General features: G+C 55.7%; 1 protein-coding gene and 1 long non-coding RNA gene across 3 annotated transcripts; one reads left to right on the top strand and one right to left on the bottom strand.

The window, feature by feature from the left end:
- Positions 1-964: 964 nt before the first annotated feature.
- Positions 965-23,179, bottom strand: PLEKHO2 (pleckstrin homology domain containing O2). Of its 2 annotated transcripts, XM_006054458.4 has the most exons (6): positions 23,028-23,179; positions 17,126-17,275; positions 12,149-12,265; positions 7,564-7,668; positions 5,959-6,057; positions 965-3,983 (listed from the first exon to the last, which is right to left on the bottom strand). In XM_006054458.4, the coding sequence occupies exons 1-6, from the start codon at positions 23,037-23,039 to the stop codon at positions 2,967-2,969; spliced, it is 1,500 nt and encodes a 499-aa protein (XP_006054520.3). In that variant the 5' UTR covers positions 23,040-23,179; the 3' UTR covers positions 965-2,966. The 2 variants fall into 2 exon arrangements, with proteins under 2 accessions (XP_006054520.3, XP_025151556.3); XM_025295771.3 differs by lacking the exon at positions 17,126-17,275 and having other exon boundaries at positions 23,028-23,158.
- LOC123328083 lies at positions 16,659-22,762 on the top strand. Its single transcript, XR_006542842.2, has 3 exons — positions 16,659-16,771; positions 21,082-21,189; positions 22,639-22,762. It is a non-coding gene; the product is annotated as an uncharacterized LOC123328083 (long non-coding RNA).
- Positions 23,180-23,859: the final 680 nt, after the last annotated feature.

Raw genomic sequence — 23,859 nt, 5'->3', positions numbered from 1 at the left:
ATTGCTTATTAGTTACAAAAGAAAAATATATAACTATACAGTAGAAAAATTAGACACTTTGGGTGATCAAAATTAACATTATCAGTGAAGGGCAGATGGAGATTGTCTCCAGATATGATATCCTGAGAAGGACCTAACATCACCTGTGCAGTTCTCTGGCTGAGACTCTATGACTTTGATCTAACTTGATGTATGAGGAAACCGCAACAAACCCCAAATGAGGACTATTCTATTAAAAAGCTGGGGAGGACTGTATTCTTCAAAAATACCCACATCATGAAAAACAGAAGCTGTGAAAACATTTCAGATTAAAGGAGACTTAAAGGGACATGTATGCAATATTCAACCCTACCCTGGAGGTAACATATGATTAAAGGTTATTAATGGGTCTAATGATAAAACCAGAAAATGAACAGTATTCTATCCATGTTAAATTTTCTGAAGTTCCTAACTGTACTACGATTAATAATAGAATATGTTTATTTTTAGGAAATACACACTGAAGTATTTAGAGGAAAGGGGCCATGGTAACTAATTCTCCAAAGTCTCCAAAAGAGAACTGTATGTCTATAACAGAAAAAAGGCACTCAAGAGATAAGCCAACAGGTCAACCTGAGTATATAGGTGTTCTTTGTAACTGTACTTATTCTTGCAATGTTTCTCTATGTTTGAAATTGTTTCCAATAAAGTTTTTAAAAACTGAAGAGTACTGTTCCCTATGATACTTAGCCCTCAGGCTGTAGAAATGTGTTAGTGGAAGGGGTGAGACTGTAAGGCCAGACCAAGTTTAGCGAAGATGGAGCACTGTGAGAAGGCGAGCCCCCCCAGCTTGGCCTATGAGAAGGGGGCCCTGGAACAGAGTTTGGAGGACTGGGGATGCCCTCATCAACCACCAACTATCCTCTGCTTCCATGAGGCCCTGGAGCTGGTCTCCACATCAACAAACAGGCTTGTGGCAGAGAAGTTCCATAAAAAGGGATTTATTGCCAAACTTCAAGAAAGGCGCTTCATAAGCAGAAGACATGGAATGCCATCCTCCTCCGGGAGGCCAGCCAGGCAGCCCCTGCATATTCCGGACCCTCCTCCTCTCCCCTGGAAGCTGGCGTCCCCCGTGGGTCCAGGCTGCCAAGGCACAGGCACTCCATAGGAACCAATGGCATCAAGCCACTGAGGTGACCCCAGAGCTGCTTGCTCAGCCTGGTCACTTATCAGAGCAGGAAACTGCGGCTCTAGTCCCAGGAAGGAGGTGATTTGGTGAATGCCTCACCCAGCCCAGGTGGCTGGTGAGGGAAGGCTGTTCCCCAAAGACTGCAGGGGCTACATGAAGGTGGGCCCCTGGTGACATTCTTGCTCTCATACTGGAGACATATGGAGAGACGGGTGGACCTTGATCTAATCTAATGTATGAGGAAACCTCATACAGGCTAGGTCTGGGAGCCCAATCTGTTCAAGGAGTGTGGTTCAAGGAGGCCAATGGGGGCTCACGAGTCATGACATTGCTGCTCGCCCACACGCCTGCCCAGTCAGGCCACAGAGTGGATACGTGCCCCTCCTGATACCTGCCACTACCCTCAAGAACCAAACAGAAGCAGCGTAAAGAAGGCAGGGACCTGCACCTGCAGCCTCAGTGGGCATGACTAGTGGCTGGGGGTGGGGCGATAGGCAGGAAAGCCAAAGCACGCAGCTGTGAGCTTCCCTCTCTTTCAGAAAACAAAAGTGCACTTGCAGAAACCCCTGAGCAGGCCTGTCAGAAGCTGCTCCTACTCCCACAGGCCCCAGGGAGCGGCTGTGGCCCTCAGAGCCTCCGCACCTTACAAACCCTGCCCTCAGTCCAGCCGCTGCAGCAGGACAGAGACCGGATGTGCTCTGGAGCCAGAGATGATATTGCAGGGAAAGGGTAGGGACAGAACGGACCAGGAAAGGGACAGGAGATAAAGCTCCTTCCACAAGGAAGTTCAGAAGAAGCAGTCCATGTGGAGCCGGAGCCACGGGAGGAGGGGAAAGGGGAGAGGAAAGTGATTTCAGGCCCAACAGCTCCGGTCAGCATTTGAAGAAATAACTGAGATACTGGACCCATCTGGGTTGAGAAGGAACCAAGGAGACCCAGATATAAATCCCATCTGGGAAGCACAGAAGTTGGGGCAGCTTCACTCCTGAATGTTGATTTATAATGAATTACATACATGATTTTCTGATGCTGACATCAGGTTCACCTGAACAGGAATGTGCAAGGCTGGACCCAAGCTGGTCCAGGGGCAGGGACAAGACTATGAGACCCTTCGAGTTCCTCCTCCACCCTGGAATCCACCAAGCCCGGCTCACCAGAGGGGAAGGCCTGCAGAATTGGAAACGGGCCCAGGGAAGGGCCACATAGCTAATGGCTTTCTCACACAGATGCCTCCCACCTGCCTTCAGAGGCCCCAGCTGGGATCCAGGTCACAGTCAACTGAAGGTCAAACCTCTGGTCTAGACCCGAGGCCCCAGCCACTTCTGGGAAGAGGTGGGTGGGGTGGGTCAGTTATGGCTTGAAGCTGCCTCCGCCATGAGGCTCTGCCTGGGAACATCTGGCCATGGAGGCTGCAGGGGGGCTCAGCTGTGCTCTATTCAGAAGTCAGGAATGTAAACTATTGAGGGCGGGAAGTAGACATGATGCCGCCCCCAGAAACCCCGAGCACTGTGCCAAGGCCCTGGGGCTGTTCGGAACCACCACACAAGCACAGACGTCCCGAGTGTGTGCTCCCAGCCCAAGCCCAGAACCGGAGGCCCAGCCAGACAGCAGCCCTGGGCGCTACCTGGCACCTCTGGCCAGGGCAGGGAGGGAAGGATCCCAGGAGTCTCTACAGGTCCTGGCCAAACCCCGACATGCCTGATGGCCCTTCTACAGCCTGAAGAAGCACATTTCTCGGCAGGGCTGGGCTCTGAGGGACTAAGCCGGCCAGCAGGGAACGTCCCTGGCCCGGCAGGCCCTAGGGTGCGCTTCTCCTGTAGAGGGTCACCAGCTCCCTCCTCTTCTCCCGGAGCCCAGGTGCTTCCTGGTTCATCTCTTCCAGATCCCTGATCTCCTGAAGGACCTGGGTGGCCTGTCTCAGCTGCTCCACAGCCTGGCTGAGCAACGTCTCGGCGTTCACGGAGGCGGACTCACCGCCCAGCACCTTGTTCAACAGTTTCTCTGTCTTTTCCGAGGCCACCTTCACCTCCAGCTGAGCCCGATGCAGCTGCTCCCCAGGCTGCCTCCGACGTCGGGGGCCTTCCCCCAGCAGGTCCCCCAAGGAGGAGCAGCGGGGATGGAGCTGAGGTTGCGGGTCCCAGGGGGGCAGGGCGGTGGATGTTGTTGCAACCTTTGGGGGAGTTCCTGGGGGGCCTGCAGCCTGGGTTGACTGGAGGGGCTCAGGACTGTCATCCACACCATTCACTGAGACCTCTGCTGGGCTTGGAGCAGACGCCTCAGAGGCCCCAGGACTCTTAGCTGGCCCAGAAGCCTCCACGCCACTCATGGACGCTTTCAGTTTCTCCGATAAGATCTTGGGCGGGGGGGTAGGGGGCTTCCCACCCTCCCTGGGCCCAGCCTCAGAAGTCTCAGCACCCTGCACCTGGGGCAGTTCTGCACTCTGAGAGTCAGGGGCCTCCTCAGGGCTGGGGTTCTCCCAGCTCACCTTCAGCTTGTCAGGCAGGATCCTGTTGGGGGGCTGCTCAGAGTCACTGTCCTCCACCACTGGAGTCTCCGAGTCTTCTCGGCTTTCAGGGTGGGCCTCCGAGCTTGCTGGGACAGGGGCAGGGGCGCTCTGCCCCACAGGGGTCTCCATTCTGTCACCAGAACTGCTGGTCTCAGGTGCTGGGGAAGGCTTGGCAGGAGGCATGGGCGGCCGAGGTGTCTCCCGCGGCTGGGCTGCATCAACATCGTTACTAGGGGCTAACACTGGTGGCCCGCTGTCCGGAACATCGAGGTCCAGACGTGAAAGCCCATCAGATGCGGCATTGGCTACCTGCAAGGGCAGGACATGGCATCAATTTGGATGACCGGCCACTGGGTCAGCTGTGCCCACCTACAAGAGTACTCAAGTCCTCTCATCCAGGCTTCCCATGCCCCTGGCCTCCCACGCCGTCCATGCCCTTTGCTCTGGCTTCCAAAGCCACCTGATTAGTAGCTAAAGTGATTCTCTGATGAATCCTCTCATCTCTCTCACCTCCATAAAATTCCTGATTTTGGAATCACAGGCCAGGAAGCCAGAACCAAGGTGTCCTCTTGGGCCTCAGCCTGGCTTCTTCCAGCTTGTGTAACAGGCTGCTCTTTTGAAAGGCAACTGTGCTGGCCTGGGTGGCAGGGAACATGGTTTCCAGCCCTATTTCAGCCCCCCTAGTTGGCTGTAGGCCTTGGGAGGGTCCCTTCTCTGCAACCACCCACCCAGCAGGCGACAGGATCAGATCTCACACACGAGTCTCCTGCATCACCCTGCGTTCACTCGCTGTGGAGACTTCTGTCCGGCCTGCCAGCCCTCTGGGCCAGAGCTCTCCAGCCTTCCCCTGCCCAGCTGCTCAGCAGCCAGTGCCCATTCTCCTCATGTCATCACACGTGGCCCCAGACATGGGCAGCCCGAGACCACAGCTGACCGCCAGAGGAGAACAGCTGCACCCAACAGGCAGCTGTCCCCACCTGGCCCCAGGGGCCCACAGGGACACCCAGCAGCCCCAAGGTCATGGGGACAACTCCTCAGAGGGCCTGGAGCGGGACTGGGCAGGAGGCCCCTCACGGTCTTCACTCCCTTTCACACGCAAAGGGTGACCAGGCCTATACGTGTCCTCAGTCACGGGACGTGAGTCCCTCCCTAAATTCTTCTCAGAGGGTCCCCCTTTCCAAGGCTGGCCCTCCCCATAGCTCCCAGGCTTCCTCCCTCAGACATGCCTTTCCTCTCTGGCTGCTTCAGTCACTCCCTCTGCAGGATGTTTTCCCTCAGTGGATAGACATGAACAGGCTGTCTCATCTCAAAAGCAAACCATCCAATGACCTAGACCCCCTTCTGTCTCCCTCCTTCCCCGCCACGGTCTCCATCGCACCAGCACCCCCAGCTCTGGGCGCCATGACAGCCCAAAGCTGACTCCTTCTCTGAGAAAATGTGCTGGAATCATCACCATCTGCCTTTTCGCCAGTCCTGCCCCATGATTTGTGGCTGCCAACCTGGCTGATGACCCATGGTCCAGGGCCCTTGTCTCTGGATGCACCCCTCTCAGGCTTCCTCTTCCTTGGCTCCCTGTGCCCCTCATTCCGCAAAGGTAACATTTGCTGAGGTTCTTTCCTGTCCTCCAAGGTCTGAGGAAAGACTCCTCCCTTCCCCCTCCCCTGACCATAACTTCTCCCCAATTCCTTGTGTCTAGGGCCTCCTTGTGTCCTTCCCCCTCCCATGCCCGGGTCTCCTGGCATGTGGGCACTCTGACAACCGTCCGTGTCCACTCTGCCTCCCTGAGCCCTGAATTCAGTCACAAGCCCAGGTGGCTCTTGCTGCCCAGTGTCTCTCCACTGGCCCCTCCCTTTACACCCCTCCTGGAGCCTGGAGGTCCTACCTCTGCCTTTATTTCCTGGCCCCTGCCTTTCCCTGCATCAACCCAACCCATACTACCCAGGGCCTCCAACTGACATCTGGAACACACCCTTCCATCCATCCTGCCCCCAAGACCTCCACAATTTCCTCCCCCACCCCGCCTTCCCACATCATCTCCAGTCAAAGGGACGGAGCACACCTAAAACTCCTCTGCTGGGGCCTCAAACTCACACCATTCCTTACACGCAGGACCTCCCTCACTCCAAGTCTCCCCACTGAAACCCTTCCTGTGCTTCAAGGGTCAGCTCAGCCTGATGCCAAGAGTGCTTAGGAACAAGGTAGCCCCCGAGCCCGCTGCCCCCTAAGCAGCTGGGTCCAGGCTCAACTGACCCCCAACCCTTGCAAGCTGGGGGCAAGGCCTTACCTCCTTCAGGTGGACTCTCGTAGGGGGCCGGCGCCGCTGGTCCCTACGTACACGGTCCCGTGTCACATGCTCCAGGACACAGCTCTTATCCACCTTGACCTGGGAACAAGGAAACTGTGTCAGTCCCCACCCAGCCTTGGGGAGGGGAAGAAATGCCCAGGAGATGATCTGACCCAGAGGTGGGGTCTGCACCTCCTCCTTGCTTGACAGGGTCAAGTGCCCCACACTGTCTCTCTGAGGCCTCTCCCTGCATCCAGGTCTCTGCTTTTCTAACCCTGTCTCTACACGGCCTTTGTCGTTTCTCTGCAACCTAAGGCTCTCCCTCTTCTGCAGCTGCCCTCTGTGCCCCAGTCTTCCTGCCCAAACGCAGGCTATCAGCCCTCACTTCTCAGTCCACTTCAAATACATAAGCAGCCCTGTGGCTGTTTTTGTGCCTAGCTGAGGGGAGTGGGGAGGAGACAGCCCATGATCCCCTAGTACCTGGCTTCCAGAAAAAGCCTTCCTTGGCCCCAGTCACTCTCCCAGGACCCCTGAGCATCCTGAAAGAAAGCTCAAGAAAGACCAGCGAGACTACTCCCCCTGCGTCGGGAAGCCTGGAGGGCACCCTCTCTGAGGGTGAGGAATGTGGGCAAGGAGTAGCCAGGAAGCCACAGGGAGAGTCATGTGGGAAATCCAGACTGAATCCCAGTGCAGCTGGTCCCTGTGACAGGGGGTGTTCTAAGACTCTTCTCCCCTGACGTGAGACTCAGGCCCACCTGGGGGTCTTTGCAGTGGAGCAGCTGGTCCTGCTCCATCAAGGCTGTCAGCCAAGGCCATGCTCCTGTGGCCTCCAACATCCTCTCCCATGAAACAGGGACACTTTACCAAACGAGTGAAGGGCTGAATATGACACAGTCACATAAGACGTGACCTGGGAGCCATGGCTGCCAGTAAGGGAACCTGGGTGTTAAGACGGAACTTGCCTGGGAGAATTCGTTCCCCATCAACCTCAGTCTTCCGCAATCCAAGGGGTCACTCTAGGTGGCCCCCAGGTCCATTTTAGCCCAAATATCTATGAATCCATAATGTCAAAGATAAACCCTCCCTAGGAGATCTGGCCCCGTGGGACACCTTTCCTGCTCAGAGCCTGATCACGGCCCTACTGGCATCACCACTTCAGACAGGAGGCTGGATGGCCACTGCAGACAGGTAAGGAGGGCCTGGCCTAGAGCCAGCCAAGCTCGGACTTCACAGCCCAACTGAAGAGTGAGCTGTCAGGCTCTCAGCTCACCCCAGACCTCTCTGCCCTGGGCCCACCTGCTGTTATGGCTGGATCTGGGTTGGAAAGGAAGCATGGTTGCAACCAGTTAAATTCTACCCATGTTTTAATTTTAAAATACATACTTAAATTTCCTTACACCTCAGTTTCCCCATCTGTAATATGGGAACACAGACATTTACTTTGCAGTGTGTTGTGAGGATTAAATGAGGGAATAACAGCAGGTGCTCCAGTGTTTGTAGCAGTGACATAATCAAGGGGTTGTCTGGGGTGGGGGGCAGGGTCCACTCTGAGATCACACGTGGAGGGAAAAGAGACCCAGAGCAGTCCAGAAGACTGCATCGCACCTCATCGAAAGCCTTGTTCTTGCCTCGGTTGATTCCTTCGTTGAGGGCTTTGATCCAGGACTCCTTCTCCTCCCCACTGGGTGCCTGGAATTTGATGTCACTGACCTGCAACAGGCATGGGTGTGAAGGATGGCAGACATTTATAAGGGTTCACACTTGGCGTCTTAGGGAAACTTCCCACCACAGCCTGAAGTCTACCTTCCCACAGCTGGTCAGGAGCAAAGCAAAATGACCCCCATATCAGGTCTCACACGAGGGCTCCAGAGCAAGGGAGGAAACAGACCCATCAGAGAAGAGGCCTCTCCATGTATACAGCCGCCAGGGATTTGGATTCAAATCGGCCTTGCCCAGACCTGTTCTCACCCTCTGTGACTCCCCCAGACTGCAGCCTGACCTCTGAGATTTCACTATGAAGTAGGAATATAGGCTCAGTCTACATCTGCCAGACTGAGTACAACGGCACAGGCAACAGGCGTGAGGGGTGGCCATCAGAGAAGGCCTACCAGAACAAGGACACCTACAGCTGCCCAGGGGCCCCACACCCAGTTCTGGCCAAGTGAAAAGTCCCAGGGTCTCCGTTCTGGCCTTGAGTCATGAACTGAAAGAGAGAAAGAGCCTTAGGGGGCCCATTTCAGCCCCCTCATCATATAGATGAGGCTCATCAGAGAGACGGGACTTGGCCAAGGTGGCCTGAAGTAACCCCATGGCTCAGCCTCACATCCCCCCTCACCCCACCCCATGCCACAGGTCCCTTCCCACCTTAGGCAGGAGCTCCAAGCTCCTACATTAGAATCAGAGGCAGCTCAGAGAGGCCCCTCCTGGCCAGCCCCCAAGGTCAGACAGGAAACAGTGGAAGGAGTGAAGCCACTCAGACTGAGGAGCTGCCTTCCGTGGCGGACACAGCAATAGGGCCCCTGAGCCGGACAGACCAGCACTCACAGCTGGCTGACTCTGCACTTCAGGGACCTGTGAAGATCAATGATGTAGCAAAGCGTTAAACGTGGAAGTGGGTACAGACAGGGTGCTCAGTCATAGGAACTGTCACCATTTCTCTCCTGCACAAAACAGTCCTAGTTTCTTTCTCTGGAAAAAGGGATGCCACTGCCTGCTACAAGCCAATGCTGAGGGAACTGAACACCCTGGTGACTCGGTAAAGAATCCGCCTGCCAATGCAGGTAATGCAGGTTCGATCCCTGGGTCAGGAGGATCCCCTGGAGGAGGAAATGGCAACTCACTGGGAAATCCCATGGACAGAGAAGCCCGGTTCACTACAGTCCATGGGGTCACACAAGAGATGGGCAAGACTTAGCAACTAAATAATAACAAAGCCAGGACCTGGCACATAGTGGGTATTCAGTAAGTAGTTGCTGAATGAACAGCTCATCAATGAATGAGCTGGCCCTTGGTTCCAGTTTTGGGGCCTCTCCCCACTCTCTGACCTCGAGATGCCCTAATTCTTTGTCGGGCAGGTCACCAGCTGCCCATCCCGGCCCGGGTATTGGATCGTGCCTTCCCTCCTGCCGTTCTCCTGGTTATGTAACAACGGCCCGCCTGGCCCCCTCAGCATCCTCTTATATAACTTCCTCCTGGCTGCCTCTGAGTTCTCCTCATACAGGGCCCTGGTCCCACCCACCTCCCCACGCCAGGCACAGCCAAATGCTCATTTGCATGACCAGGGTAAATTCGATCCTGGCAGGAGATCGGCAGCTAAGTCGGAAACCCCAGGGCACCTTGGCAACTGCCTCAGCCCAGCCATCAGGGCTGCTCGGGGCTCAGGAAGGGACAGCACTGCATCTGAGCTCTGAAAGGGCCCGCTCAACCCTTTGATGGGGTTTGCAAGTACGGGGGCCCCAGGCAGCCCATCAGCCCAGCTACTGTCCCTGCTTGCAGCCCGAGTCAGTGGGGTGGGGCCTCTGCCTGGTGCAGGACTTAGCATCCCAGACAGCTTGAGAAGCATACACTTGAACTCAGAAAAAGATGCAGCAAGAGTGGGGCAGAGAATGAGCACTGACCGAGGAGTCAACATCAGAGTTCTAGTCCCACTAACCTGCAATGAGAACTGCAAGGGTCTCTTTACTAATTGGGGCCTCAATGGGACAAAAAATCCAACCACTGCACCCAACCCAAACTGTAACTCTTTCCCATTGGCCAGCCCACCTAAGCAGGCTCGGGGGAGTGTGCCGGCCCAGGGGTTCCCAAGGAGAAGGAATACGAAGTTATACAGGACCCAGCCCCACCCTAAGGAACCCAGTAATCCTGCCTGAATGAGCTAGGCATCAGAATAGAGACAGATAGAAGGGTGATCAGAATAGGGACAGAAGATCAAGAAGGTGCTCCTCTTGCCCCACCCCCACCCCACATCCTGAAGAGCCACAGGCTGCACAGATGGTCCCTCCCCAAGCCTTCCCAAGAAGCCCCAGGGCACAGGCCCCGCCAGGAGTTCACCGCCAGGAGTTCACAAGCTAACAGGACTGGACACAGAGAAGGCCCACTTGGCTGGGAGAGGGGGGAGGACAAAATGGCAGAGAGGAAAGAAGTGGGAGGGGGAGAGAGGAGGCAGGAAAGAGGAAAGGGCCAAGCTGGCTGAAACCAGTAGGGCAGCAAGGCCCAGCAGAGGCCACCCTGCTTCCTGGCAGCGTCTGCCTGTGACCTCATGGCAGGGGTGTGGGGACGGGGAGGCAGGAGGGAGAGGGGCATGCAAGACACTGGAGTCTTTGTTTATTTGATTAGAGGGAAAAAAAGGCGGCCTCAGGACCAGACAGCCGGGGTCATGTGACCTCCTGGCCAGCCTGTGGCCTCACTAAGGATGGGAACACCCAAGGCGATAGGAGAGGAGGGTGAAAGGGTGTGGGGGAGCTGGGGGCGGGGGAGCGGTGCTCTGTGCAGTCCACCATCTGATCTCTGGAGAGCCCCCACTCTCTGTGTGAGCTCCTGGGGTACCAAGGGTCGGGGTCCCTTGAGCTGAAACAAGGGTGGGCTATGTTCCCACTACCCAGTAGCCCCCACCAATCACGCCACAGCCCCAACTCCCCAACTCACTGTCCTGTTCCTAGAGTCACCCAGAGCCAACCTGAACTCCTGGCTTCACTGGGGGATGAAAGGGAGGGTGTTGGCAGAAGCAGCTGAGAACACAGCTGCACAAACAGGCCGCTTACTCGGAAGGTGATGTCCCACCCTGAGTGGGGCCCGAACCACCTAGCCCACCATCAGCTGGTTCTCAGAGAAACGAGGTGGTCCACAGAACGGCACTGGCAGAGGACAGAGATGCGAGACCCCTCTGCCTACATCCACAGGCGCTCACCGAGGGACACGCAGACGCAGACAACCCCTGGGCCAGGCGAGCGCTCTCCTGCACACAGAGGTGCACACATGGGCCTCAGGCACACAGGCCAAGCTTCCCACACAGCACACTCTCCACGTCTCCCAAACACACACACACACACAAATACAGCACCACTCAGAGGGAAAATGCGCCTCCAGAACAGGGTAGGGGTTCTAGGGCCTGAAAGACCAAAATATGGCTGCTCTCCCCATCTTCCTCATGGAACCCTAAGCAGCAGAAGTCAAGTGAAACCTGCCCCTGACCTTGGCACAACCCCATCCCTGAGATCAGAGCTCCATGCTTCCTTGCTCCCACCTACCACTGAGTGGGACAGAAGGTTATTGAGTCAAGCCATCATGGTCTCCCCCCGGGGACCATAGAGGACTGGGCTCCTGGCCCTTAAAGCTATGAAAGAATCAGAATGGCCTGGGGCAAGCCCAGACCAGGACCCAGCTTCTGTGACTCAGCCCCTCTCTGCAAGGCTCCACATGACGAGCAGAAGCTGGGGCGAGGCACGGCCCAGCTGCAGATGGGCGCAAGCTGGCGAGCAGCACTGTGTACACCAGCCTCCAAGCTGATCTCCCTCCTGACATCTGTGAAATTCTGCCACATGGCAACACCCACCCAGACTCCCTGCCAGAGATGAGGGGTACAAACAGCGAACTCTGTCCATGTACACAGCCTGTCCCAGGGAATGAACCTCTCAGGCAAGAGACTTCCTCCAGTTTTAGCCAAGAAAGGACAACGCAAAAGGAAGAAGGCTGGAGCTGTGGGTCTGAGCATTGAAGCTAGGATGGAAGGTAGGAGGGGTGGCCCACCCAAGAAGGCCTGGGATGAAGGAAGGGTGTGGTTGCCTGACTCTGGCAGGGTGCCGAGGTCTGGTGGGGTGAAGACCTCATCCCTACCCTTCCTGCCTCAGCCCCTGGCCTCCTGTGTCCAGGCGGTGGGAGAATGCCAAGGGCCCACCTCCCAAAGACTACTTTCCAACTACAGCCCCCAGGGCCTAGAAGCGGAGACGAGAGTGGAGCTCTCAGCCGAGCCCTAAACGCACCTCCTATCAACCAGGGGCGGGGAGGCTCCAAGACAAAAACAAGCCAAAAGTCCCACCACAGCAGAACCTGGGTCTGAGCCTCCGCCACACTGAACAGAGACCCGTCAGGCTTGCATCCTGGGGCCCAGACTGTTTCAAGAACCTTCCAGGGTGACCTTCCCCAGCAGACCCTGGCCTGGAGGGAGGTCAGCCAGCAGCGGGCTCAGCCCTACCTTGTTCCCCGGGGACCGCAGCAGGATAAAGCGATGCTTCCGCTTGAGGAGGGCACGAAGGTCCTGGCACTTCTCATAGCTGCCCAGCTCCACTGTCTCCACACACTTCTGCTCATCCTGGGGAGGGAGACAGAGGGAACACAGTAAGCGCCAGATGCTCCTAGACCCTCAAACACCCAGGCCCGCCCCAGAGCCTGATCCCACTCAATGAGGGCATTGCTTGGTCAGAGGGGGCCCTGGGGCTGCCAATCAACCACCAAGAGGTGGCATTCAGACCCGGCAAGTAGACGATGTTCAGTCCACACTGGTTGGAAGGATGTCCTCAAAGCTCTCCATCCATATAAGAAATGGGCTCTCAGCACAAAGGTAGGTAGCAGGATTGATTCAGATATGCCTAAGGCCAAAGGAGGAAACAGGCGAAGCTGGAAGAGCTTAGGCAAGTGTGCCTGGGAGTCCGTGCAGGCCCAGAAGCCAGGCAGAGATCAGTGCAAGAGGTGGCCTGGAAGGAGGAGCAAGTTGAAAGGAAAAAAAGGCTTTCCAGGTAGAGCCACAGAGAGAAGCTGTTTGGGGCTATAAGACCTGACTTCACCACAGTGATCCGGAGTTGACTTCCCCACTGGGCATCTTCCTCTTCTGACCCTTCACCTGGGGTGAGAGGCCACTCTCCGTGGCCAGCACAACAGACAGGGCAAGAGTTCCTTCAAGAGCATCCCAAGCCTGCCACCATGAGGATTCATCACTAGTAGGGCTGGTGGCCAAACAGCGACCAGTCTCTTCTTGGCCACTTCTGGACACTGCCTGGGCCACCTTCCCTCACGCCAGCCCTGGCTCTTGAGTGTATTCTCCTCCTGGGCTCCACTCGCCAGGGGCCTCTCCAGCAAGTGGCCTGGGACATGCTCCTCCCTCAGTGGTGGTCAGCTGCTTCCTATTCTGGGGAAGACCAGGCTGAGGCCGCTTCCTCAGTGTGCCACACTCTCCCCCTGGAGACTCCAGGGAAGCAGTTGCATGCCCTGGGAGACTGGCTGGCAAGTGAAGTCAGCTCTTGCTGTTGACACCATGCAGAGCCAGCAAGAGCATCCAACCAGGGACCACTTCAGGGCTCCGCAGTTTTGGGTGGAATATCTGGGAGGGAGGGTTGACTTGATTCTTTGCAGAGGATATACCCCAATTTCCCTCCATGATAATTCTCACCTACTAAGAAACCCTGACACTTAGCAAGCCCTTTTGCTTCCCTGATTTTCCAGAGTCCCTCAAGCACCCTGAAATCCTAGAATCCCAGGATTTGCCTCATTTTATAGAGAAAAAGACCCACTCCAGTGTTCTTGCCTGGAGAATCCCAGGGATGGCGGAGCCGGGTGGGCCGCCGTCTATGGGGTCGCACAGAGTCTGACACGACTGAAGCAACTTAGCAGCAGCAGCAGCAGCATAGAAAAAAAGAATGAGACCTGAAGGCAAAGGGAACTGCCCTAGGGCACAGACCCAAATATGGGCTTCCTCAGTGGCTCAGCAGTAAAGAATCCACCTCCAATGCAGGAGACACAGGAAATGCGGGTTTGACCTTGGGTCAGGAAAATCCTCTGGAAGAGGACATGGCACCCACTCTAGTATTCTTGCCAGGAAAATCCCATGGACTGAGGAGCCTGGCAGGTGACAATCCATAGGATCACAAAAGAGTCAGACATGACTGAGCAACCTACCACACATAGACCCAAACATAGGAGCAGTGTCAAATGGAAACACACATCCTCTGACTTCCAAGCCAGAGCCCGTTTAGTACACCACACTCCTTCCAGCCAGAGCCAGAGGCTGGACAGTGGCCCTAGCAGCAGGTTGCTCTGCACCAGTGGTCCTCCAGGTGTGGTACCTGGGCCAGCAGCAGTCGCATCACCTGGGGACTTGTCAGAAATGCTCATCCTCAAGCCCCCACCCTATTGAATCACAATCTTGGGGGAATGGGCCAGCAATCTGAGTTTTAACAAGCCCTCCAGGTGATTCTGGTATTCGTAAAAGCTTGCAAACCTCTGCCCTACACCAGAGATTTTCAACCTTGGTGGCACCTGGTAGCTTTAAAAATCCCCATGCCCAGGCAACATCCCAGACCAATTACATTAGGATCCCTGGAGGACAGAGCCCAGACATTAGTATTTCCCAAAGCAGATGACTGTACAGCTAAGGTTTGTAACCACTGACATACTCTCTCTTCAGCCCCTCAGGGAAAGGGCAATAGGTAGCCAGGGTGACCCCTGTCTCTCCCATCTAGATTCAAACAAGTATCTTTTCCCATTCCTGCCTCCATGCACCTCTTTCCAATCCTTAGTCTTCAATCCATTGCATGTGTCCGCACTTAACAAAAGGCTGGTAAAATCCACCTGCTCCAGGAAGCCGCCCTGCTTTCCCACACAAGCCTGAGCCCCAGTACTCTCTCTCCTCTGACATTCCCCATCTGCAGGCGTCTTACTAGGCGCTAGGGACACGCTGTCATGGGGAAGGACATCCTAACTCCCTGGAGCCACCTCTCTCCACCTCTGTTGCCTGTGTCTCCTTTCTGTTCCCCTGCCACTGCCCTATAAGGAACGGCGCTCCAGAGGAAAAGTTTGCTAAACTGAATGCCTGACTCAGAGCAAGACTCCAGGTTTCTTCCCTCCGATCCCAGAGAGAGATCCTCACCTACCTACCCCATGTGCACAGGCCTCCCCACACTGGGAAGATAACTGGGCCAAACACACCCTCCTCTGTCTGGAAACAAAAGGTCAGTCCATCTCCACCACCCAGTTCCTCACTGCTGCCTGACCTGGGTCTCCTCTCAACCTGAATCGCTGAATCATCTGGCCCTTCTGCAGCTCAGAAAAATCGGATAATCCAGCAGGCACTGGGCGGGGACAACACTTTTGGAATGTCAGCCTCACTGACAGCAAAGAAACAGCCAAGAGTCATTCGCACTCGCCTGGTTCCTTACATCAGAAAGGGGAATTGAACGTTTCTCAATTCCCTCTCCTGTGCCAAGTTCCCCCACCCCCGAATACTAAGTTCTTGAAACCGCCTTGAGGTTTTTAATAGTGTTTTTTTTTTTAAAGCGTGATTTAGACTTTTCGTGTTTAGGGGATGTGAAATCCTTCCTGCTTCCCAGACGCGCCCAGCTGTAGAGAGGTGGCCCAGGACAAGGCTGGCAGCACCTGACGAGCTGACAGCTGGGGGCCTGTCATCAATTCTTACGGTAGCTGGAACTGGAGGAGGCTGTGACAGCCCCCTTTACTTGTAAAAATAGCCCCCTGCAGCCACCACAGCATATCCTGATTCGGTGGCAATGCAGAACGTCTGGGGACTGTCTGCACAATTCACCCCCTTGGCCTTCTCTGGCTGTTTCTCTGACACCCCAGCTCCACAAGCCTGGGGACTCAGCCAGGAAAGGTGAAGTGCATCTCAAAGGCAGCTCCTCCAAATGCCTAGGTCTCTCTCGGCCTGGGACAAGGACGAATTGACCAGGTCAGCCTGAGGCACACCAACAGGGGCTGATGGGGAACAGGCAGGATCCCCCTTCCCCTGCCCCCAGCCCAGTTCTTCCCCACATACCCATTGGTCAGAGGCACACAGCAGCAGCCCTCTTACAGCCTCAACCCCAAAACACAAAGAGCATTCCCAAGTAAAGACCACCTTTTCGCCTTAGGTCTTCACTCAGAACTTTATCAACACTTACTCGACACACAACTTCCACTTGCTGGGTTGTCTAAATTCCACACCTTCCAAAAGGAAAAGGGGCACGAGTCTGAAGTGGAAAGATGCGGGGACTGTGAGAGGCATGAGGACAGCAAAAGAGGCAACCGGAAGGTTGATGTTAAAGGAGAAAGAAAAGCTGAAAAGTACAGTCCGGCAGTAGGAACAGCTGGCTCACCAGTGACTGAGTCACTAAGGAAGACTGTTTAGGCCAGCATCTTCTGCTGAAGCAGGCAGACAAGAATATCCAACATGTTTTAGAGCAGCGGTCCCCAAACTTTTGGTCACCAGGAAACTATTTTGTGGAAGATCACTTTTCCGTGGAGCAGGGGTGGGAGGATGGTTTTGGGGTGATTCAAGCACGTTTCGTTTATGTGCACTTTATTTCTAATCTAATGCTGCCTCTGACCCGACAGAGGTACTGGTCCTTGACCTGAACGTTGGGGCACCCCTGTTTTAGAGGACTTCCATAAAAAACAAGTTTTAGAGTTTACTTGCTGGCATAGCTGGATGGAGAGCTCCCTGACTTTGGGTCTAGATCTGACCTTCTTTCACTGAGATGCTGAACAGGATCTGGCCACCCTGGGCCTCAGGATCCTCCTCTGTAGCATGTGACATGATGGCTGCTCTTCAGGGACTGTCATGAGCATCGTCCAAGAAGTTGCTGTGAAGTTGCTCAGTCGTGTCCGACTCTTTGCAACCTCATGGACTGTAGCCCACCATGCTCCTCCGTCCATGGAATTTTCCAGGCAAGAGTACTGGAGTGGGTTGCCATTTCCTTCTCCAGGGGATCTTCCCGACCCAGGGATTGAACCCCGGTCTTCCGCATTGCAGGCAGACACTACCATCTGAGCTACCAGGGAAGCCCATAGTCCAAGAGGGGTAGGCAAGATCGCCAAACAAGAATGAGAAGTAAGTATTATTTCTACTCTCATTACTGAGTCGAGCACGCTTCAGTTTTCTGGAAACTTCACGTAAGTGGAACCTAGCCCCGGGACAGCGAGCTGCAGAGTAGGTGGCCAGCTGAGGAGACGCACGCATCCCTATCCACATACACCTCAAAGAGCCCTCACCTGGAAGCCCTACACTTACACTTTGAGGTACCGCCCTTGTACTGCACAGGCCCAGAGAAAACCAGGCACTTGCCCAAGGTTGCACAGCACATCCAAAGTGAAACAATGGTCCAGGATCCCTTTCTGGCCTGGGCTGCCCTCACTTGGCTCCCCAACGCAGAACACTCAGACTCAGGAGCAGGCCTGTCCTTACCTCATTCTCGTAGACCAGCAACTGGGCCTGGCAGAGGAGCAGGTAGCGGTCCTTCCAGAGCCCTAGGAAGCCCCCGCTGCTCTTCTTGATCCAGCCAGCCTTGTCCGCCGTCTGTGCGCTCCGAGGCTTCTGGCCCCCCTCCTTCACACCCTATAACAGAGCATTCGGACACACCATGAGGGCTGCTGCCCGGAGGCCACACGGAGATGTACCCCTCTGCTGGCTATCACCTCACGTGAATTTCCGCCCCCCAATCCCTGAGGCAGTTACTCTCAATCCAGTATCAGAGATGGCAATAACAACAGCAGCCACAATAATAATCACAGGCACCATATATTGAGTCACTGTATTATGTTTTACACAAACTGCCTAATTTAACCCATGCAACTACCCTCCTAGATGGTAGCATCCTCATCCACATATCACTGCAGACTGAAGCTCCGACAGGGGAGGTGACTTACCAGAGTCACACCACTGGAAGGACAAAATCAGAATTCACACTGGGCCTCTGACCTCACATTCCCCTCCACTATTCTGCTCCCCGTGTATTCATTCAACCACGTCAACACCAGAGATAAACACACGAACAAGTGTGAAATGCTATGAAGCAATCAGTGAGAGTGAAGTGAAGAGGAGGGAGTGAGACAGGATGGTGGGGGACCTGGTTCAGGTCAGGGTGGCAGAGGCCTCTCAGAGAAAAGGATGTTCAAGCAGGATCAGAAGGATGGGAGGAGGCAGGCAGGCAGAGTGCTAATCTTCCTCCTCACCCCTGCCTTTCCAGAGAGCCCTCTCGGCAGCCCCTGCGTCCGGCCCCAAAGCAGGAGATTCCACTGCCCTCATCCATGCCCCAGGTCAGGACTTTAGCGCAGCCGCCCCACCTGACGAGGGCTGCCTTCAACCAAAGGCAGGTACAGGAGGTAAACTCAAACCCTTCTCGAGGACATAGCAGCCACCCTGGAGCCTTCAGGCCAGTCACTGACATCTCGTGTCTCTTGGTTACCCACCTAGGTAGCTGGGTGCCAGGTATATGCCTACCAGGTGGGGCCCAATTCACATTTAGTACCCAGCACCCAGTACTGTTTCTTTACACCTAATGGGTGCTTGAGAAAGACCTGTGAAATGAAAATAAAAATACACCCAGTTTGCTAACCACTTTGCTTCAGTGACTGGTACCCACAGTGCTGAGTGTGAAGGGGAGGGTGGAGGAGAAGGGGCTAAGAGCATGTCAGAATCTACAGGATGCTAGAAGGAAATCAGCACTGACTAATTTTGACTACTTTATAATTTACATAAAGCTTAAAAAGGCGGGCTCCAGTTAAAAGGAGCACATCTCTCCCCAGAGATATCCTGTGGCCACCGATGCTTTTAGAAGGACAAGTCCAGAGAGAAGAGTGGTGAGCTGTCAGGAGTGGGGCAGGGCATGGCCTCCCTGAGCTCCATCACAGCAGGGAACCCCCAGTCTGGTCCTTACTGTGGCCCCCTCCCCCACTGCGTTACACACGCCACTGGTCAGGAGTCTGAGCTTTGAAGCCCAAGCCACACAGACCAGAGGCAAGTCACATGATCTCTCTGAGCCTCAGTTTCTTCATTGGTGACATGGTGATATTTACAAAAGTTGCAAGGACTGTAACTCTGTGAGGCTGGGGATTTTTGTTTTGTTTACTGTTGTATCCCTAGTGGCTAGACAGTGTCTGGTACACAGTAGGTGCTCAATACATGTTTGTTGCTAAATAAAAAGATACAACATATAAAGCAATGCCTAGGACCCCTAAACTTAGTCAATGGCAGCTGTCATTGTTACTGTTGTCACTGCCTTTCCCTCTGCCTCTCAGGGACCCTGTCCCTGCCTGGTTCAGAATTCAAGACAAGACCTATCTGGGCTCAGCTGCTGGGCCTCAATGCCCCCAGGAGCTCCAGGAATATGAGGTGCCCCCTAAAGATCTCTCTCTAACTTATAGATGGCAAGAGAAATGGAGAAGTGGAATGGTCCCAAATGGTTCCTGGAGGGAGAATGAGGAAGTGAGAGGTTTGCTGACAGGCTAGTTATGAGCCACCCTGATCAGGAAAAAGGACTTTGGGGCCCTTTGACAAGAAGTGGGGCTCTAGCATCCTACTATGCACCCAAAGCCCCACCCTCATCACTTGTGTTCAGCCCTATGGGCTGTGTGACCCATTGAGACCTTCTCCACTCAGGGACCCCTGCAAGCTGGCCTAGGCCCAGGGCTGGAGGGGAAGAAGTGGGACAAGGGAAATCCCACCCCCACATTTGACATGTCACACCCCTCCATTAGCAACTACAGCAGCTGGTCACCCCCCCACCCCCACCCTGCCTGCAGACTTAGGCTTCTCTTACACAAGACTGCAGAGCAGCAGCCCAGATCTCCCACCTCTGAGCTCCAAGCTTGCCTCCTGTTTCCAGGGGCCCACCCACGACCCCATGGGATCTCACAGCCCCTCTACTTGTGACCTCTCCTGCCTGCCTCACCCACAGCCTGAGATGTGAAAACTTCCTGCCAGCTGGAAGCTCCGGGGGCAAGGCTGGAAGCTTGTGTCCTGATGCATCCTCTTTGCAGGGAGCAGAGCAGCGTCCAGTGACTGCCATGATTGTATGAGCCAGAAGCAAGTCCAGAGCCTTCAGGGATGTGGATATCAGCATGGGGCTGAGACAAGGCACTCGGGGATGCGGGTGACAACTGAGGGACTGGAGGTGGTACAAACCCAAGCCCATAGGTGGGTCTCCTGGCCAGGAATCAGTCACAGCAGATACCAGCAGACAGGCCTGGCTAGAGGTCAGAGTCCCGCTACCCTTCACCCAGTCCCTCTCCTGCCTCTCAGACACTCTCCCACCAGGAGGCTGGCTATCTATGCCCCAGTAAGTTTTAATAAGCGGGCCCTCCCCTTGGTAGGGCTCAGAGGGGAGGTTTTGTCCTGCTCACCCCAGTTTCTTGGCCTCCTCTCTCATTGACCAGCTGACCACTCTTCTTCCTGTTTCGCCCTCTCTTCTCCCACCCATCCTCACTCAAGCCCCTCCCCATGCCCACCGTGGGCAGCTTCTGAGGCACCCCTGGGCTCCAGCCTGGCTCTGCTTTGCCTGAAAGGGGAGGGTCTCTGGGTCATTTGTTTAAAAAAAAAAAAAGGAAAAGATACCAGGTCAGCCCAGCCCTGTGCACAGAAAGGAGCCATGCCAGGGAGAGACAGACCAGCAGAAAAGAACTTGCTGGCACCTCACATCACAGAAAGCTTGGGATAACGACCTTTGCTCTTGGACTGGACTAAACCCCATGATGCTCTGACCAAACTCTGTTAAGAACCTACCATGTCAGAGCCCTGTGATGGGGCAATCAGAGAGAGGAAGCACAGGCTCTGCGTGGGGAACTTCCAGTCCGATGGGCGCAACACAGACCCCGCACAAGGGAAACCCCCAGTCTGGGGGCTGGGTGGGCACCCTCTGCTTGAGAGGATCCCAGTCCGTTGGGAGGGCTCCAGCACCTACCCAGACGGGTACCCAGTCTTGGCTCTCTGGTAGGGCAAGGGCTTGGGGTTAGTTTGGGAAGCCCTTGCAGAAGGAAGAGTTTTGGTAGGATTGTGAGGAAGGAGACACATATCTTGGCCCAGAGAAGGGCATCAAAGACCCTACATTCTCAACCCCTTCACTACAAGATGAGAAATTGCAGGCCAGAAAGAGTCGAAGATTAGCTCAAGGTCCCAAAACCCGTACTGGGACAGGCCACTGCCCTGCCACTCTCTAGATGGGTAAGGGCAAAGGAGCAGCCTGGTGCCACTGGAGGCCAAGCCAGGGAAAGGCATGGCTGAGAGGAGGGGGCAGAACCCCAGGGCGGAGACAGGAAAGCCTGAGCCCAATTGCAACAATAACTTCACACTGATCACTGCAGCTTTCAAAGCTTTTGTACATAAACCATCATATTTCTGGACTGCCCACCTCCTTCATTTTACAGATGGGGAAACTATGGCCCTGAGAACACAGATGGACAGACGCCCAGTGGACCCGCATTTCCGCACCAAACCTCAACCTGATGAAACTACCATCCTATTATATGGAGGAGGTAACTGAGGGGCCTTGGCACCAGTGTGCCTGGGGAGGAAGTTCAAAGCTAGGGGGAGAAATAAAGGAGCCATTTGGGAGTGAGGTGAGGAGGCCAGCCTGGGGTCATGGGGCAGAGAAGGTGACTACAATCTAAGCAGTGTTTAAGAGAAAGGAGGATGGGTACTGAGGCCTGGAGAAACAAGAGGAAGTGGTGGGGAGAAGAAATGGGAGGAAAAGAGGGATGCCAAAGGAGGGGTAGAGAACAGGGAGCCCCTGGTCATGTGGGGAGGTGGTGGGCAAAGCCGATATCCTAGGTATGCAGGGAGCTTTTGGCATCTGGGAGTTAGTAAACGGCAATGTTAGAGACTCAAGACCAGAGGAGTAGAGGGCTGGGTTGACCACCAGACAAGCCATTGGACGAGGAGGCCCCAGGAGAACTTCCCTTAATTGAGGGGGGTGCGGTGGCCAGAGCAGCTCGGAGATCGAGTAGTCCTGTCCCACATCCTCTGGGAGAAGAGGAGAGGAAGAAGCCCAGGCCTCATAGCAAGGGTAAGGGAGCCCCACCCCTGTCAGCAAGAAACCACAGCAAATCATAGTGGCCTGACTGTGCCCCCTATTTCCACCCACTCTGAGAGAAGGGGCTACAATCAAGACCCAGGGAGGAGACCAGGCCCAATATTTTATAGAAGAGGAAATGCAGGCTTAGAGGGGAAGTGACTTATCTACCATCCCACAGAAGTGCAGGGCCTGGCCTGAGGGAACTTGGACAGATACCGCAGCTGCTCCGGGACAGTGTTCCCAGCAAGCAGGGAGATGAGCACGGATGGGGACACAGGCAGTCTGGTCCCCAGCTGGCCAGGGTTGCCCCAAGAGTGAAGGTTTCATTTTTCCTCCCCACCTATCCAGGCAAAGACACAGCCCCTCCCCTCGGTATGGGAGGGGCAGAAGCTGAGACCCCCTTGGGGGACCAGAAGCAAAATCCTCTAGTCTCAGCAGGCCCCTCCCTAGTTTATTCATTCCACAGTCACACATTAAGTGCTGGCAGTGTGCCTGGAAGAGGGGGCTACTGAGAGAACTGAGTTTGCAAGTAAAGGGCGGGGGTCACAGAGTGCTTGACCACACTCCAGACCATGAAGGTCCTGAGGGGAATGAGGGAGGCTCAAGGACCACTGCTGGTCCAGCTGTCCAGCTCCTCCAGGGAATCAGCCCTCCAGGGATGTGAGGATGGCAGGGGCAGGGATCAGCCCTGATCAGGGCCTGACACCTAATCAGGGAAGAAGCTGGACCCACCAGGGATAAAGGACCTACAGGGATTTAGGGGAGAAAACACAACTTCTCCAGTCCTCCAGCCACCAGACAGGGTCACAGCCTCAAGATTCCTTGAGACAAGGACTCCAGAACCCACAGACCCACAACACAACACACACACACACACACACACACACACACCCACACTGTGCCCTTTTAGGATCCGACGTGGACAGCACAGGGAGTCAGTGATAACAAGGGCTCGAGCCCAGCGACTCAGGCTACTTTCAGCAAGTCATCAAACTCACCGGAGCCTCAGTCTCCCCATCTGTCCAATGGGAACAACCAGCACCACCATGACCACAGTTGGTGGGAGAAGACAGAAATAATGAAGGAGAATGGGTCTGTGATCCCTTACTCCCGCTCCCGCCTCATCTCATTGGGCCTAGGCTCTGCCTGGGGGATTGGCGTGGACAGGGTGGGTGGGGGTGTCCGGAGACCCGCCGCAGGAGAGGGGCTGGCTGGAACAAGGGCCTGAGCCAGGCACCCCAACCGCCGCAAGAGTCTCAAAGACCCTAGCCCAGGCCCCCCGACTGGCCCGGCCCTCACCTCCTCTTCCATGACGAGTCCGCTGAGGTCCGGCTGCTCGACCGCTCGGCTGCTCACTCCCGGCGCCGCGCGATCTCCGATACCTCCATCAACCGCCGGCCGGGCGGCGGCTCTGCGCGTTCTGTCCCGCTGGCTGCCGGGGGCCCAAGAAACTTCGGGGGGGGCGGGGCCGAGGGCGGGGAGAGGCTTCCGGGGGCCGGGGGCGGGGTCCAGGGAGGGGACTAAAGGGGCCTGAAGGCCCCGGTCTGGGCGGGAAACTGGGACCGGGGCCGGGCCGAGGGAGGAGCCTGGGCGGGGCCCGGAGAGGGCTTGGGACTTGGATGGAGGAACCCGAGCTGGAGGAAGACAGAGGGGACCGAGCGGAGAGGTTTCCCCGACCCGCGGAAGGACAGGGACTGGAAAGGAATAAGGGGTGCGGGGGACCGGCAGGGGGAGGGAGAGGGGGAGGGGGCTTCCGGCCAGAGGCGGAGTCGAGGGGAACGGGCGGGGTCCGAGGGCGGGGCCGGGGTGGGGCAGGACCGAGCGAGCCCCCGAGGTGCTGACTGCTCCTGCCTTTGAGATCTCCTGACCGAGTGGGCTGCAGTTGCCAGACTGGGCTAACCGGCCTGGGCGGCCCAGAAATGGGGGCAATCAAGAGATTCCTTCTTTTCTCCCTGACCCTGGGGTAGTGGCAACGACTGGTCCTCCTCCCCGGAATCTCCTGGTAGGGCGGCGCCTGGAGCTCGGATCCCAAGAGAGTCGTATAACGGGAAGACCTGGGGCTGGGACTCTGGACTCCCGCGTCCCTTTGCGGGTGGAGGTCTGCCTCTGGCTCTCAGGGCCAGAGGTCCTG

The sequence above is a fragment of the Bubalus bubalis genome, chromosome 11, assembly GCF_019923935.1.
Source record: "Bubalus bubalis isolate 160015118507 breed Murrah chromosome 11, NDDB_SH_1, whole genome shotgun sequence".
NCBI lineage: Eukaryota > Metazoa > Chordata > Mammalia > Artiodactyla > Bovidae > Bubalus > Bubalus bubalis.
This window is presented reverse-complemented; position numbering and strand designations above follow the sequence as displayed.